The 18,252-nt window shown below is 46.8% G+C and overlaps 1 protein-coding gene across 3 annotated transcripts in view; it reads left to right on the forward strand.

Moving 5' to 3' along the window:
• Nucleotides 1-16,690, forward strand: part of NGF (nerve growth factor) — a 28,472-nt gene extending 11,782 nt beyond the window's left edge. Inside the window, exons 2-3 of one of the 3 annotated variants that reach the window (XM_040085635.2) lie at nucleotides 11,999-12,126; nucleotides 15,865-16,690. In XM_040085635.2, coding sequence (XP_039941569.1) covers nucleotides 15,876-16,592 — 717 coding nt within the window. In that variant the 5' untranslated portion in view covers nucleotides 11,999-12,126; nucleotides 15,865-15,875 and the 3' untranslated portion in view covers nucleotides 16,593-16,690. The remainder of the gene's footprint in view (nucleotides 1-11,998; nucleotides 12,127-15,864) is intronic. The other 2 variants (XM_040085633.2, XM_040085636.2) reach the window with 2 other exon arrangements.
• Nucleotides 16,691-18,252: the final 1,562 nt, after the last annotated feature.

An 18,252-nucleotide genomic window follows, 5' to 3' on the forward strand; every position in this document is an offset into this window, starting at 1 on the left:
ATGTCACAAGAATTTAGAAGGGCTCAAAAGAACTTTAAAGAGAATAACCAAGTATCTGTGGATTCGGTTTGTAAGTCTGAGGTACCTTTCCCACATTTCAGCTATTTTTTTTTTTTTCCTTTTCAAGCAGCTGTGTGTGTTGTAGCTCAGCGCTACGAGGCAGAAGAGCTATTTCTTCCAACTTAGTCACTGTCAAGCTTAGTCTTGCAGGAAAAGCAGTGGCAGGGAGCAGTTCTGGTGCTGTTACCAACCTCCAAGACACAGCTTCTCGTGTTTGGACTAGGTTGCTGTGCATTTTGTTTCTGCCTCATCCCCATCTATCCCTACTAACAAGATTAAGGCTTCGCTCACATTCTTCTAATTAAAACGCTGTAATTCTGAGAAGAGATTCCACGTCTTCTTTTAGCAGGGTAATCAGTACATCTGGGAGTTCAAGTTGCTATTTTTTAACATCAAAGCTTGCACTAAGATAGCTCTGTTACAGGCAAGCCATGACTTTTTATCCACACTGCTTTGAATAACAGGCTCCATTTTGTGGTGGGATCAACATCACCTCCTCCAAGGAAAAGCTGGGAGAGGGGGGAATGCTCAGCCAGGAAAAGAGAAGGGTCCAGGGAGACCTGAGAGCCCCTTCCAGTGCCTAAAGGGGCTCTGAGAGAGACTTTGGACAGCCTGGAATGCCAGGACAAGGGGAATGGCTCCCAGTGCCAGAGGGCAGGGATGGGATATTGGGAAGGAATTCCATCCTGGGAGGGTGTCAGGCCCTGGCACAGGGTGCCCAGAGCAGCTGTGGCTGCCCCTGGATCCCTGGCAGTGCCCAAGGCCAGGTTGGACATTGGGATTTGGAGCAGCCTGGGATAGTGGAAGGAGTCCCTGGAAACCAAAGGCTCCCAAAATCTCGTCCTGTCAGGAGCACACAAGGTTTTTTCTGCAGCATTTTTGCCTTGTGAAGCTGGAAGAAGCATGATCTGAGTGGAATGTGTCCAGGGCAGGGAACGGGGCTGGGGAAGGGTCTGGGGCACCAGGATCAGCTGAGGGAGCTGGAAAGGGGCTGAGCCTGGAGAAAAGGAGGCTCAGAGGGAATTTCTGGCTCTGTACAACTCCTGACAGGAGGAGGAGGGACAGCCAGGGGGGTTCAGGCTCTGGGAGCAGGGAACAGGGACAGGAGGAGAGGGAACAGCCTCAGACTGTGCCAGAGGAAGATTGGGTATTATGGAAAGTTTTTTCACTGAAGGCATTGCCCCAGGCTGCCCCGGGCACTGCTGGAGTGGAATACCTGGAAATATCCAAAAATCACGTAGATGTAGTGCTTGGAGACATGGTTAATTGTGGACATGACAGTGCTGTGCTAACGAACTTAAATGTCTTTCCCACCCTTAATGATCCTGTGAACTTCAAGCTGTGTTTCACCTACCAGGTGCAGCCTTGAAATTTTATTTACAAAGTTTTTAGTTCTGTAGCTTCCCCTCGCTGTCTCAAGGTACCACTCCACAGCTTTCAGAAGCCCCTCCTGCCCTCACTCCTTCCCCCTGTTTTCTCTAAGGCTGTGACAGCACTAAGAGACAGCTTTGTTTAATCACCTTCTGCAAGGTTGTGTTGGTGAATGTAGGCTGAGGAAACTCATTACAGCAGTTTGGTCCTCCCTGTCCAAGGGCTCCCACATTCAATCCACTGATTGTTCTCACTGTGCAAGTGGGGAAAAAAGGGTTCATACCTAATATAACAAAAGGTAGCAAGGAAAATAATATGCTGCTGAACACAGGAATAGTAATCTTCTAATCCTGGCCTAATTCTATAAGAATTTCCAAGTCCAGATTCCAGGGAAGTCAGTGAACCCCATGGAAAGCTGAAGTGTCAGTACTCCAAAGATGTCCAGTGCCATCAGTGATAACATTTTGTTGCAGTTCAGGGATTCGGAGCTGTTCAGACTCAGGGCAGGGCCAAAGAGAGTTCTAGAAAACAGTTACAGAACATTTCTAGTGGTGGAAACATTCAAGGGCACAGTTTAAAGGAAAAAAAGGAGCATCTTTCCCATTATAATTTGCACTGTAGCAACAAAAGGCTTTCAACCACCAGAGGATGCCAGAAAATGTAAAGACCCTTCAGCTGCTCCTCACACAAGTGAGTTGCCAAACACAGATTTATAAGAGCTGCTGAGGCTGCCAGGTCAGTCCAACTCCCTGCTTCCTGTTCTTAAGCAAAGGTTGCTGAACTTCATTTAAACTTCTTTGCGCTCCGTTCTGTGCTTGAAGGATTCCCACAGCGCAGGACAGGGCCTGATATTTCCTTTACAGACCCTCTTGTGTCGGACTGTCCTTTGCACAGAGGGGCTGTGTGGCCAGGAGAGCTGCTCAAAGACACAGACATTTATCCCAGAGACAGCTGCAGGCTCCCAGCAAGGGAGGATGTCCTACACACTGCAACACCGTTCACTTCTCTGCGCGTTACATCCTTCAAGCTTTGTGTGAGGTGAGGATATTCCAGAAGAGCTGTCAGCCTCCAGAGGGTCAAGATCCAGACGAACAAACCCCTTCCCACATTGAAGTGTCACCTTAAATTTCATTTCACCTTCAACAGCTGAGCGGGGGAATAAAAACCTCCTGTCCTGAAACATCCACAGCAGCTGCCTCCCCTCAGAGTCTGACATAACACAAAGATGGAAAACTCCTACTCCCCACGGCTCGCTGGGTCCGTGCCCAGCAGCCCAGTGTCCAGCTGAAATATGGCCCCAGCTCAAAGTGTCTCTGCTCTCTGGGAGCACTGAGCACATTTCTTGTGCAGCAGCTGCCTGACACCGGGGATGCTGAGAGGGCTGAGATTTGGGCTGTGTCTCCTCTCCTGACACACCAGGGATGCTGAGAGGGCTGAGGTTTGGGGTCTGTCTCCTCTCCTGACACACCAGGGATGCTGAGAGGGCTGAGGTTTGGGGTCTGTCTCCTCTCCTGACACACCAGGGATGCTGAGAGGGCTGAGATTTGGGCTGTGTCTCCTCTCCTGACACACCAGGGATGCTGAGAGGGCTGAGGTTTGGGCTGTGCTTCCCTCTCCTGACACACCAGGGATGCTGAGAGGGCTGAGATTTGGGCTGTGTCTCCTCTCCTGACACACCAGGGATGCTGAGAGGGCTGAGATTTGGGCTGTGCTTCCTTTACCTGACCCACCAGGGATGCTGAGAGGGCTGAGATTTGGGCTGTGCTTCCCTCTCCTGACACACTGGGGATGCTGAAAGGGCTGAGATTTGGGCTGTGTTCTCCTCTCCTGACACACTGGGGATGCTGAGAGGGCTGAGGTTTGGGTTGTGTCTCCTCTCCTGACACACTGGGGATGCTGAGAGGGCTGAGATTTGGGGTCTGTCTCCTTTCCTGACACACCAGGGATGCTGAGAGGGCTGAGGTTTGGGCTGTGCTTCTCTGGCCTCACAGGTTTGGTGTCAGGGTGGCAGCTGAAGGAGAGCTGAGATTCTCAGGGCACAGGAGTGAGGTAACCCCTAAATCAATCTCTGTGCAAACTCAGGGCAAGGAAACACAACGTGGATTAGTTTCTCTGAATATACACTTTGTTGCTAATGTACAGAATCCATCACATTTCGTTACCATCGCTCTTTTAGGGCTGCCAGCAGTTGTCTGGTGCTGTGAGTTAATGCAGCAATGAGTTAAAACAATCACACAGCAAGCAGTGAATACCTTCCACAGCAGATGAAAGCCAGGATGCTGAAAAGGTCCCACGTGTGCTGCAGAGAGGATTGCGTGGGGCAGCAGGTCTGAGGCAGCTGGACTCAATGTGTGACAGGAGAAGGCAGGAGCCTTGCAGATAAAGGAGTCAGAAAGCACGTGGAGCAGCACTTGGAGCTGGAGAGGAAACAAAACAGAAGATGTCAACACATAAGCATGACCAGGGGCAGGAGAGAGAGAGCCAGAGAACAGATTCTTAGGGATGGTTATCTCACTCTCCTGCTGCTTTTTAATCCATCCACTCCATAAAGGAAGTTGCAGAAAAGGGTTTTGGTAAAGAGAGAAAGAGCTGGTACTCACATGGATTACAAACACTGGCAAAACCACTCTTGTTTTCCTACCACTTGAGGCACGCACACATTAAAATACAATGAACAAATAAGGACAGTGAGGCAAATAAAAGCATGTGAAGAAGGAGAATCGGTTTCCCAAACATCCTGAACGCTTGTGCTTTGCAGTGGTTTACTCCGCTGCCAAGTAATCAAGATGATCTCCCAGGCTGAACTCAGAAAAAAGCACAGCGGGGGAAATGTAGGTATGGAGCATCTTGCATGGTGCCAACACACTTCCACAGAAATCGGGATTTAATCCCCAGTAAGTGCTGAGTACAGACATACAGAGTGTGAAAGCCCAGGGGTAAAAATCCCAGCAGCACCGCAGTGTACAAACCAGCTCTGTCCCTTCATGGAAGACGATGCAGCACCCTTGTCTGGAGTGCTGGAATCGCGAGGTGAAACCCCATTTGCTTGTTTCCTTTCTCTGATCGTGTGCAGATGAGCCACGGCATTAGCAGGAATATCTGAAAGGTCCAAGCAATTGTAAAAACCTCATGTTTTTCTTGGTAAACTACCCTAGATACCAGGAGACTCCTGTTTCTCCTGCAAGAACTACTTGTGCTTGTCGAGAACATTACGAGATGACACTGCAATCTGATAACTCAGTGTTTCTGTGGTTTACTTTGTTTTATTTGGTGGTGTTTGCAGATTTTTTTGTGGCAATCTCTACCCTGTTTCTTAGGAGGTTTTACCCTCTCATTTCAAAGCTACACCACATCTAAAAGGCTCCTGCTGTGCAGGGAAAGAAAACCCTTTTTTCCACCTCTTTGGCAGCTAAATTTTTAAGCCACCAGCAAGTAGCAAAATGCTTCAAAGCTGAAAGTTTTTCTTGCACCCAGCTGAAGTATTTGCTTAGTTTAGATTTAACATTAAGATTGTTACTTAATATATTTTTTTATTATTATAATACATTACTGGATCTCTATTTATTTAGATCTACTTAGTTTAAAACACACTGTATTTCACATCTCTGTGGTGGAGTGCTTTTGGAATTCTAAAGAAATCGTTTTGAACTGAATTGCAAATGGGAAGGGCAGGTGGAGTACAAGGGTTTGAGCATTACCACATCTTTACAATCTGCAGAAAAAACTGAGGCTTTGCAAGGGGCAGAGAGACAAATATCTGCCCAAATCCTGAAGGTCACGTCACGTACAGCAGGGCACAAAGCTTATGTCCAGTTGTCCAGAAAATATGGAAATATACTTTTCAAATGTACAGGATTTGTCAATGAATACAGAAATCCTACAGCTAATGAGCAACAGGCCAATGATTGAGTTCTTTTGTGCACACAACTCACCCTGGGGTATGCTGGTTTAAGGAAAAATATTAACATTTTTTAATAGTTCAAAGTGTTTTGTCTCTTCCTTGTGAGTTACACTAAGAAGGGCACAGAATGACTGTGGCTGCTCTGGGGTCAATACCCATTTCCAGCTGCAATAAAAATAAGGAATTTGATTTCTAAAGGTGTCAACTGAGGAGTCTTTGTCATGAGTTTTCCTATTGTAATGTAAAATAAATCATAGGAGAGGGAATTCAATCCCTGAGAAGGCAATTGAATTCTGTAGGTCTCATGAAAGTAAAATAGATTTAAAAGTGGGAAAGAATATCCTAGAAATTAAAAAAAAAAAACAAAAAAACACCTAAAAAAATCAAAAGGAGGTGGGCAATGGAGAAGAGGAACATTGCTACCTCTAGGCAAGAATCCTGTGTTATTCTTTGGGTTCTTCACATGCTGCAGAAGTAAATTCTACTGACCATAAGTGAGTGGGGAGGATCATTTTATTAAGTGTTTGTAAAACCACTCGACATTTCTGGATGGAAAAATCCTACACAAAAAGCAAAGCAATATTCCGTTCCAGCACTGACAGCTTCTCCCCTATCTCAGCACTCTGAGTGAACACAAGAGCACCTCCGTGTCGTAAGATTTAATTTTGTAGATTTTTGACTATATCCTTAAGGTTTTTGGGTTTTTTTTAAATGGAAAAAAAAACCCCAACACATCAGTTTGAATTGCTCCAGCTACAGAATTTGTTATCAGGTGCAGCCAGGCCCTCAGTTCAGTAGAACAGAGGTTTTCAAGTTCTCTCAACTCAATCCTTTGCTGCATCCCTCTGTACTCTGACTTGCCAAGGGCAGACACCCTTCAGCTTCCCTTTGGAACTTCTCAGAATTCCTGCCCCATTAAAATATCCTTGAGTCATTTGAAAGAGTTATAAACACACTGGAAGATTTGCAGAAGATAAAATTCCTTTTGGATGTAAATAATTAATAGAGCGGGAAAGTCTGAAAAGCCCTGGCCATAATTTATGGCTGCTCCTTGTCCTTACATAATGTTCTTTTCCAAGTCCGTGATCCAGAGAAACATTGAAGATGATGGAGTCTACCTCTGGGAATCTGATCATGACATCCCAGCTCATTTTTGGTTTCTCCCTCATTTTTGGAGTCACTGCATTGATGCCTTACGCTACAACACGTGCAACGGCTAAAAATCGCCCGTGTCCATGTTTATTTGTGCAGTTGTAGAAAAGTGAAAAAGGAGAATATAAATGAAAAATACGAGCCTGAATAAAAACGAAATGCTAACGTTGCTGCTGGGATTCAGCTGGTTCTTATTAATCAGGGTTTGGAAAAGAATCAGGATTTATATTCCCTTCTGAATAGCTGGAATAAGATCACTAGTTGGAAAGGTTTACTGGCCCTCAAGATATTGTATTTTTCTGCCTTAACTACTCTTGGCTGTAAGAGGGGATGTAACATCACAGTCTGACTGCCCTCATACTTTCTGTTCCCAGCTGAATTCCAGTTTGATTTTGGTAGTGTTGTGAAGTCTGAAATTCCAGTTCCTGCATTCCTGGTAATTTTGTATTGGAAACCTCGGGGCCAAATATAGCAAGCCAATTATTCCCAAATTTAAATCCATCTGAGAAAGGTGCAGAGGGGAGAATGGCAGGCCATGCTCCAGCCTCAGGAAGGTCTTTGGACTTACTGTTTTAAGCAGTAGTAGGGGATGAGTCCCGCTGTGTTTGGACAGGAATTGTAGGGAGCAGCAGTCCCACGCTGGCTGCCAGCTGCGGGGGGATGGAGGCATCCAACTTGATATGGATGGATTTATCCCATTTATCCTGCGGTAGTTTTCCTGTCAGTTAGTGCCTGAGATCTTTAGTCACTCCTTGGTGCCTATGAATTAGGATATATGAAACCCTGGAGTCCTATAAAATATATATATCCAGCTTCAAGGTGATACGGAAAGTTCCAAAGCAATCATCACATGTCAATCATTGATTTTAGGATTTACTTCACTGGGTGATAATATAGGGATGATATACAACCCATATATGCTCCAATAACTTACTCCTAGCCAGGATTTTTATTTCTAGCTCATTTAATTTACCAGCTTTGTGCCATTGAGGTCATTGACTTCAGGAGAATCAGATTCACATGCTCCTCCAAAAGCTGTTTTCTGTCATTTATTTTCAGATTTGTCACTAGTTTTGCAAGTGACGTGTTTTCCTTCACTTTATCAGAGACAATTTCTTCATCTTTTATTTAATAACTGTCAGTTTGGTTCTGTTATCTGCAGCAGGATGAAGCTTTCTGCTCTGTCAGGGTGGCTCCGTGCACGTTCAACACTCACTAACAGCCAATCTGTCACAGCAAGGGCTGCGTCCTGTCACAAGCCTTTGCTGGTGTGGCCACCCTGACCTAAGATCACGGCGTTTTTCCCAAAGGAATCACATTTTAGACGACTGTTGATGCCTCTGAATTGCCATGAGCATGTTCTACATGCGAGAGCATCGTGATGCCAAACGCCATTAAACAAATTCGAGAAGCCAAACAAATTATTATATTCTTAGGAGTTTTTGGTTTTGGTTTTACCTCTCGGGAGTTTTAAAAGGTGAGCTGTGCCTGTCCCGTGTCACCAGACCTGTCAGGAACCTCCAGCTGTGGCTCCAGGCTGGATTTCTCCCCGCAGTGTCCTCACCCAGCCCCAAATGCTCCGAGGGAATGGGGTGTCAATGGAGGTGATGGGAAATACACTTCCTCTCTTTGGACTTCTCCACAGAGACACCAGCAAGTGAAATGCTGATGGACTGGTTCAGGATGAAAGAAGGGATAAAATTAGGCCCTTGCAAATAAGTCACTTCCATTACTTATACCCCAGTAAATACAGAATAAACCTGAAGTGTGTTCCAAAGCCTCACTGGCTTTGGATTTTGTGCATCCCCGCCCTAGAGCATCACAGCATGGTTTGGGTTGGAAAGGATCGTCTGACTGCACCCCTTGCCACAGGCAGGGAATATTCCACTATCCCAGTGACGCCTTGGGAAGGCTGACCTGGAACAGAGACTGGACAGAGCTAAGAGAATAAAGTAGATATTTATTAAAAGGTCTTTAAGGGTAAACCTTGGGCAGGACAGGGCTACACCCAAGGTGGAGCCAAAATGGTCACAAAATGGATAAATGGTCACAAGGTCTCACACTTTTATAGGTTTTGGTCCATTTGCATATTGGGGTTTAATTGTCCAACCACAGCTCCAGGTGGTGAGGTTTCATCCTTCTTGTTTTCTCCCTTCAGCCACCGCTGTTTGTGCTTTTGGGTCTGAGACTTGTACTCGTCCTTGGTCTTCAGCAGGGAAAGGATTTGTTTTGTCCCCCTGCTCTGTGAAGAGAGGTTACTAGCAACTTGTTATGAGGCTCAGAACTGCACCCCTAGGCAGCACTGAAATCTGAAAAACATGAAAGCTCAAACTTAAGGCATCACCAGGTTGCTCCAAGCCCAACCCAAGTGCCCAACCTGGCCTTGGGCACCTCCAGGGATGGGTCGAGACTCATGGTGCAATTCCCCCTTGAGCACCCCAAATTACCAGAGGCTCAGTGGGCTGTGAACCATCCCTGTCATTATCTTCACCTGGGTTTAGGCTGAGTCAGAGCTCTGGAGGCAGATGCCGGGTGCACATCCTGATGATGAGGAGGGTCATGGTGACACGATGCTCCCAGCTGCATTTTTCTCAGTCTACTGCTCTCCCTAGAAATCCTCAAAGCAACATTTCAGTGCTGGAGGCATTTTTTAAAAAAAGGATTAAAAAAAAATAAAAAAGGAAGTGTACGAGACGCAGGTAGCTTCCAGCTGGCTCTCCAGCACTCATAAACCTCTTATTTACAGGCTGAGTCACTGAAGATATAATGGAGGAATGAAATGTTGGGTCCATTAGAGATTCCCATTTTCTTGCTCATCAGCTAAGATCAAGGAAAAGCTCTGTCTCTGACACTGCTCTTAGTCATAATGGCTTCAGGATTCCCTTCAAGGCCTCTCAGGGCTCAGAAATCTTTTCCCTGAGCTGCTACTGCTAAATTTTAATTCATATAACTTGAATACCTGTGAAAGTGTTTCCATGAGAGATGTGCCAGAGGCACCTTCTTTTTACCAGCAACTTCAGCAGCAACTGCCTCCCTCATTTCTCTCTCAATACCAGAAGCAATGAGACAAAATTAATTCACTACTTGTTGCTTATTTTGGTGACCTCCACGCTCCCACTTGCTGCACTGACAGCCAAGCAGCTCTGTTTATTTTTTGCATATCCCTAAAACACGCCAACAACTTCAAGAATGACAGAAAACAACATTCCAAATTGTATTGTGCCTTAGATTACAACATCCTATGCTTATGTTTATTGACTATGTTTATTTTTATTTAGAAAATAATTTACTTGCTGTGTTTGACTGAGCCAAATGAGCATTAATTTATCTTTTCCCTGTGTAGGAGCTGCTTTAATGGCATCTGGTCAATGGGCAGTGAGAAGGCTGCACTGACTGCTGTTGTGATTGGAAACAATTAATTTAGTACATTTATTAAATTTTCGTTCCTAATAACTTTCCAGGCAACATTGCCTGTTTGTCCATTTTTCCTTGGATTCTGTGGGTAATTTTAACAAAAGGGAATTCCCCAAACACATTTTGTTTGGCCCTTGTTGCACTTGCAGGTCCTGCAAGCAAAGAGCTTTTCAAGACACAGAACCATCGGCTTCTTGGTGTGATCCATTTCCCCACTCTCCAGAATTACGGAATTGTGGAATCCCAGACTGGTTTGGGTTGGAAGAGACCTTAAAGCTCATCTTAAAGCCCCTGCCATGGGCAGAGACACCTTCCACTGTCCCAGGTTGCTCCAAGCCCCAATTTCCAACCTGGCCTTGGACACTTCAGGGATCCAGGGGCAGCCACAGCTGGGCACCAAACTGGTCTGGGACTTTTTAATTCTACTCTACATGTGCTGAGACTAAGAAATAAGATTGAAGTGAGATATTTTTACCCACCAGGTCTGTCATCCTGTGTGCATGTAAATGCTGAAGAAAGACTCACTTCAGCAGGATATTTTATGAATGTCTGGGAGTGGTAGAACAGAGGAATAGTCTATGGATGCTGAATAACACCGCATCATTTACTGGATTCCACCACAGCCAGGAATCCGGGAAAAAGACAGTAAAAGAACTTTTAAAAAAAAATGTCCTGCTGAAAATAAATGCTTTTGTGGTTAAAAAACAGCCAGTTGGAACTGAAACAGTGTTTTCTTAGGGTGGCAGAACAGTTGGAAAAGTTGTTGGATTATTTTTGGCAGTGGCCGGCACATTATAGCTCTATCATTACTGGTACTCAACTCTCCAGAGTTCACTGAAAGGGTTATTACTTCACTAGTACATTCCTGCAAAAACACAGCATACTCCATCTGTAGCACTGAGCTCCGGATTCTGGAACTCTGTGTGACCTTTCTGACACACTGATACGAGTGTAACCAGCTCAGATCCCAAATGCTGCAACACCCGGGGGGGAAACTGAGCCACGGCCCCAGACAGAGGCTGGGCGGCCAAAGCGCTGCACAAGTGCTGCTCAAGGAGCAGGTAACAGGGTGACTGCTGTGCCCTGCACTGCTGGAAACAGGCTGGGAAGGTTTCAGCTGGAGGTTTAAACATCAAGTAACTTCTGCTTGGGTGTTGGTAGGAGCCAAACCCAGCGGCCGCCTTTGCTGGCAGCCAGAGCTCCCGCGGGCAGACGCTGCGCAGGTGGAAAGTGAATCCAGCTTTGGCATTAGCAGCTTGTTCTCCTGAGCAAATGCACTTCAGCCTGAATGCAGCAGGATTTTTGCAGTACACCTTATCCAACCCCTATTTACCTTATTCAACCCCTACTTCCCTTACAAAATGGAGCAGATAAGCCATCGAATAATAAGATTAATAAAATGCTCCTCTCCCTTTCAGTGCCATGAATTTGCAATCAGAAAATTTTGTTTTGCTGAGAAGGTGTCAGTGTGCTGGATTTACTTGGTGAAGGAAATAATGGTTTTCCTTTAGCTGGGGTCTGTGTGAGCATTCACAGTGTAGTGGTCACGACCGGAGTCATTGCTGCCCTTACAGCAGCGGCACAACAAACACCTCAGTATGTGCTTTTATGTGCCCGTCAGTTCTGTATCTTCAATTCTTCTCGAATATCAGCCACAGCCAGATACTTGTCTGCCAATAAATGGCAATCTGTGATTCTCCTCCTGAATTTAATTGTAACCAGACTTGCATCCCAGAACAGATGCTGGGGCTGCGAGCCCTGGTTTGCGCCTGGCTGCTGCGCAGTGCCATCAGGTATTGCTGCCCCACAGGGCATCACTCCCGGGTTTGCTGAGCCTGGAAGCTGTCTGAGAGGAGTGGGAAGCAGTGGATCAATAACCACAACCTTGTAAAGGTGCTGAGTAAAGGCAGCCCTGTGTTACAAACGTGCTGCTCTGCGAAGTCTGGAACTGCTTCGGACAAGCTTGATGCTGTGACAGGGAAAATGCACAGCTCAGAAAGCCAAAGGGGTTTGTCCCTGTGCTCCTGCTGCCAAGGGGGGAATGGCACTGCCAATACTGATTAGCTGGCTAATTACTGACACAAACCCTTCTGCCCCTAGTGAGCCACGGCACAGGCAGCTGGCAGGAGCAGCAGGGCCCCATGGCAAGGTGCAGCCCAGCCCGGCTCAGCTCTGGATGAAATAAAGACCTTGCTGGGGGAGCAGTTCTTCGTGCAGTCCGCTCAGAGGTAAGGCAGCACTCCCTGCCCACAGCAGCCTGCAGTCACCAGGCTCCTGAGGAAGGGTTCATGACACGACCAGCACACAAGTGGGGTCAGTGCACGTGGTGTGATTTTGGCCTCACAATTCCTGTGGTAACCTTTGTGGCCAGGGCTCCCACCAGGCACCCATGGACCCCCAGCACTGGAACTGGCAGCTGCACATCCCCTGCAAGTCCAGGTGGCTGCAGGAGGCATCCGCCGCAAACATCTCCAGAAAGCACCAGCAGAGGCTCTAATAACTAATTATGTGAAAAAGTTGGGAGAGAGAATCATAGAATCCCAAAATGGTTCGGGTTGGAAGGGACCTTAGAGCTCATCCTGTTTCAACCCCCTGCCATGGGCAGGGACACCCCAAACCCCCCAAAATAGCCTGTAAAATACCTCTATGTGCCAGCAAGAGTTCACAGCCCTCACAGCCCAGGGCACGCCTATTCTTTAATGTTAACTTCTCTTGCCTGTGTTGTCATCAAGTCGAGTTCACTTTTTCAATGTGTCACTTTCAATTCTCCACTAACTCACTAATTGATAAAAATATTCCATTCTGAATTTTCAGAAAAGTTACCTCATCTCCCAAATACATTCTGTCTGTGTTTGGGGCACACTCCACATCATGATTTAGCACAAGGAGAGGAAATACAAAGCAATTAAAGAAAAAAGGCAAGCATGCAAGACCTTTCTGGTTTTGTGATAATGGCCTTAAAGCAAAAATCTCAGCGCAGGCAACACAAGAGAAGGGAGGTAAATGTAGCTGCATTTTAGAGCAGCAAACGTGGTATAGCACAAAACCAGAACCAGCTCTTTGCTGACATTGCAGCATCTCTTTCCTATAGAAGGAAATAATAAAAAAGGGGTTTATACATAAACACAATACACTGAGGCTGCTATTGGCATGGCTAAATTGTGCCTGGATTTTATTCTGCAAACCTTTCCCATTAACATTTCTGTCGGGAAAGCTGACTCCCGAGAGATGCAATGAACCATCTGACTTTAATTTGGTGGTAGAACAAGGGGTTACTCTCTGGAGGGTGCCCAGCCAAGCTCCGAGCTACACCCAGCTCTGTTTCCTTATACAGAGGATGACGAGTGCTCCGGCACGAGCAGCACGTGGGAAAGCAGCAACCCTCAGCCTTGTTTTAAGCAAACTAAAGTGGCTTTGGGACAGTAAGGATTTGCTCTGTGACAAACATTTGACTCTCTTCGTCATCACTTTGTCCCCAGCGCCTCCAGCCCAACAGTTGCACAGACGAGTGCTCACATGGATTTTGGCCTTTCTCTTCTTTCCTCCCCTCCAGGCAGGCTCTGCTTCTCCACCCTCCTCAGTCACTACCTTCACTTGGCTGCTGGTTTCCTAAATGTTTGCTCAGCCCTGCACAAACCCTGCTGTTTATGTCATTTCAGCTCCTGTCTGAGATAAGACACACCAGGTCCTGTGGGACATCCTAGGGTTGTTCTGCATTTTCCACAGGATTATGCTCTGGCAAAGCACCCTGGTCGAGTCCTTTAGCGCTGCTTGGGATTCTAATCTGAGCAAGCTCCACAGAGAGGGGGGAACTGCAACCATAATTGACCCACACCCAGAAAAAACATTAGGACATTCTGGGAAATCACAGTGGAACTGCAGAGCCCAATTCCTCTGGTACAAAACCCTGTTTGTCCAGTGGCTTTGGGGCTCCCTGCCTGCTGGCCAGCCACGGCAGAGCTCGGGGCCAGCTGAGACATGTCAGGAAAACAAGGCAAAGAGACGGGGAGGAGCCTCACCCGGCCTTTTCTGTTTATACCCTGTCTCTGCTTATTAAGTCTTTACAGAAGAAATACAATGTCTGCCCTTCACTGCAATTCCGGAGCGTTTCTGAAAGCCTCTCATTCCCAACATGTGGCTGGATTAGTCAGCACAATGGTAGTTGCCCAACGAGGTATTGCTGCTGCTGCTCTTCCAGCGTGAAATGGGTCTTAACAAAGGTTTAGACATTTGGTTTGCACTTTTCCACGCCCAAACAGATGTGCCTATCCTCTGGATTGAAGGACGACCAGCATCTGCTCTGCAGGCACTTTTGGGGAGTTCTTGCTCGTGGCATTCTGAAAGAAAATCCCCAGGTGTTTCCCTGTCCAGAATTCCCAGTACTTTGGCCATAATGACTTTAGCTGTGCTGTATCGAAGATGCCAACGTAGAGATAGCTTGGCACCCACAGTGCTCCCATATTTGCCCTTGAATGTGGAAAAATCCCATCTGTCCTTGTGACACAGACACCTGAGCTCTTTGAGGAAGGAGCCTGGGCTTTTTCTGCCCCAACTCAGTGATGTGGTGTGTCCTGAAAGGGCAGGTGGGAGAGCTGGCAGCTGCTGGAGGCTGCTGAGCCAGCCAGCAGCGGGGCCTGGCCACGAGGCAGGTGAGTGTGGCTGCTGAGGGTGTGATCATGTCTTGGTTTGGAAAGACAGGTGTCTGATAAGGAAGGCAAGGAGCCTCCCTTGGAATGGAGAATGTAAACCCCATCCCTCTGAATTATTATAATTTTGAAATTAAGAGACTTTCAGGCAGAGATATGGGAATGGGAATAACAGTTCTTTACTATGAAAATTAAAATAAAAATCATTAGTATAAAACCAACAAACAATAAAAACAGAACAAAAGAAACCCCACTGATAGAGTCGGATTACAACCTGACACCCTGTTGGTCAGGGTGACCAATTAAAACATGGCTGCAGTCCTCCTGCAGTGATAGACATGGTTCTGTTGAAGCAATGATCCTGGAGAAGGGTGTAGATCTCCTCTGAAGGCCCAGTGGTGGTGAGATGGGTCTGATCTTCCTCTGGCAATCCCGTGCACACAGGCTGTGCTGGTGTTCTGAGTCCCAGGTTTTATCCAGCTGGGAATGCTGCGCTCCTCCCCTGGGTGGAGCATCTCCCAGTGGATGATGGAATTGTCTCAGCCATGCAGCAAGCCTGGATGGCCCATGAACAGCAGAGATCCCTGCAGGGAGGATGGGTCCTGGAAGAGATAAAGAACACTGCCACACCTGGTTTAACAGCTGGTAATAGAATACAGACTTTTGATTACATCTTGCATTGCAACCTAAGACAGATAAAACATGAGGTCCTGGCTTGGTGGCCCCCACCATAGGCCCAAGAACACCTCTGCAGACAAATTTAGGGAATGGGCAGCTGTTTCGGCCAAGGGACTGCTTCTGCTTTTACTCCTCTGCAGCCAAGACACAGGCCCTGGCCAAAAAGGTTGCTGCAAAACTCACTAGAGATCTGACTCCTGGGAACATGCTGTCACCATATGGTCTCCACATTAATAACACCAAACAAGTGCTTCATAAACAGTGCTCTAACAACAAATACCAGAGGAATTAATAATAATCTAGCTATTATTTTCTAATGTTCTCGCTTTATTAAGAACACTGATGCTGTCTGAATGAGCTCTTCCGGAAGAACAACATCTGGCACTCACATGAATACCGGATGAAATCCGTAGGATCCCCAGTGTCTGACAAATTTATGGCCAGAACGGCAGCAGTTTGTGCCCACCTGGCTGGCAGTAACAGCGCCCTTCTCTCTCGTTCTAGGTCATAGCGTAATGCCCATGCTGTTCCACACTCTGACTGCAGTAACAGTGCCCTTCTCTCTCGTTCTAGGTCATAGTGTAATGCCCATGCTGTTCTACACTCTGACTGCAGTAACAGTGCCTTTCTCTCTCGTTCTAGGTCATAGCGTAATGCCCATGCTGTTCTACACTCTGACTGTAGCTTTTTTGATCGGCACACAGGCGGCTCCCAAGTCAGAGGACAATGCTCCACTGGAGTATCCTGCGGAACACTCCCTGCTCAGTACCCGGAGCGACCGACACCGCATTGCCCAGGCGGCTCCGCACACATCCCACGGCCACGCCACGTGGAGCCTCGGCAGGAGAGAAGCTGTAAACATCACCGTGGACCCCAAAATTTTTCGGAAGCGGCGTTTCCGGTCTCCCCGCGTGCTGTTCAGCACGCAACCCCCGCCGGTGGCCGGGCAGGGCCGGAATTTGGGATTTCTCAGCGGCGCGGGGGCTCTCAACAGGACTGCCAGGAGCAGGAGGAGCACGCACCCCGTGCTGCACCGCGGGGAGTTCTCGGTATGCGACAGCGTCAGCATGTGGGTCGGGGACAAAACCACGGCCACCGACATCAAGGGCAAGGAGGTGACGGTGCTGGGCGAGGTCAACATCAACAACAACGTCTTTAAGCAGTACTTTTTCGAGACCAAGTGCAGGGACCCCAAGCCGGTGTCGGGCGGGTGCCGCGGCATCGACGCCAAGCACTGGAACTCGTACTGCACCACCACCCACACCTTCGTCAAGGCCCTGACCATGGAGGGCAAGCAGGCGGCCTGGAGGTTCATCCGCATCGACACCGCCTGCGTCTGCGTGCTCAGCAGGAAGGCGGCCAGGCCCTGAGCCCGCGCCCTCCGACCCCCCTACCTCAGCCTGTAAATTATTTTAAGTTATAAAGGACTGCATGGTATATTTATAGTTTATACAGTACAGAAAGAACCTCATTATTTATTAAACTCTTTTGGAAACCTTTGGTGTCTTGTAAGTTATTTACTGGCAGTGCTCTTTGAAGAGTGTTCCTTTTAGTCTCATTCACCTCTACAACTCTGGGCTATTGAGCAAGTTTTCAGCATAAAGCAAACATTTTCCACATAGTTTTCACACATACTGCTCTGTTCTACAAGAAAGTTTCCCTGCCAGTTTATTGTAGGTTTATTTTCAATTGAATTTTTTTTGTCTAAATACCAAGAGACCGAAACAGAACTTTCAAAATTTGCTTCCAGTGTTACAAATTATCCATAAATGTATTAACCATATATAATTAATCATCTTAGTGAAGTCCTGGTAAAAACACTAGTTCTTCATTGCTGCCAGATCAATTTCTAAGTAAGACCTTTAGTGCATATTTTTAAATTGCCAAAGTATTTTCATTGCAAAAATAATCCATTCTGAATTATTTTGGAACATTTGTCTGCACAAGAGTAGAATCTCAAAGTGTGTATTTTTGTGTTAAAATGGTATTTTACAGCTCATTACTTCAGAGCTATATTAGAGTGATGGGATTTCAATTGTCAATATACTTATATAAATTTAAAACGTTCACGTGCCTTATAATCCAAATTTGATAATTTTCTCAAGCCAGCATTCTGGTAACGGGGACCTGCCATAGGAGCAAGTCTTTTCATGCACGACAGAATAAAATCCAAAAATAAATATTAAAAAAATCACCGAGGCTGTGTTTTAGCAAAGACCCAAAATAACCCCGTGCTCGAGATTTCTGCGTGTCGGGGACATCGACCTCCAGAAAAACCCGCCGGAGCCCCAGGCCTGTACTGGGCGTTTCACTGCACTCTCCAAAAGCTGCAGATCCTCTCGTTGTTTCCTTTGGAAGAGCAGCTGCTCTCCATTGCAGAAACTGTTTCAAAATAAATACCACCAAGGTTTTTCAGCGTGGTCCCTTCCAAATCCTAGAGGGCACAGCCACCCTCGCCTCCCCTCCTGCACGGTTCTTGCTTTAATGCAAAAAGCAGAGCTGACCTTTTGCCTCCTCCACGTAAGCAGTACAGCAGGGCAGCAAATCTCCAGAGGAAATGTGCTGGGGTAAAACAGTGCCAGAGGAATTAACCCAGGCCGGGCAAGAGGTGCTTCCTGGTGGGACAGTGCCAGTCTGTGTGACGTGGAGGGCACAGACACCACTCCCGGCCATCACTGCTCTGCCAGTTGGTCTCGGTTTGGAAAGACAGGTGTCCGCTAAGGAAGGCAGGAGCCTCCCTTGAAACGGAAAAGATAAATCCCCTCCCTCCAAATCACAATGTTGAAATTAACAGGCTCACAGTCAAAGATATGGGAATAGGAATAACAGTTCTTTACTAGGAAAATTAAACGAACAAAAAAAAGCAGTGGTACAAAAAGAACACTGACAGAGTCAGACACAGCCTGACACCCTGTTGGTCAGGGTGCTGGTGGCAGTCCGATTAAATCATGGCTGCAGTCCTCCTGCAGTGACAGACGTGGTTCTGAAAGCAATGATCCTGGAGAAGGGTGTAGATTTCCTCTGAAGGTC

Source organism: Hirundo rustica, chromosome 24, assembly GCF_015227805.2.
Source record: "Hirundo rustica isolate bHirRus1 chromosome 24, bHirRus1.pri.v3, whole genome shotgun sequence".
NCBI lineage: Eukaryota > Metazoa > Chordata > Aves > Passeriformes > Hirundinidae > Hirundo > Hirundo rustica.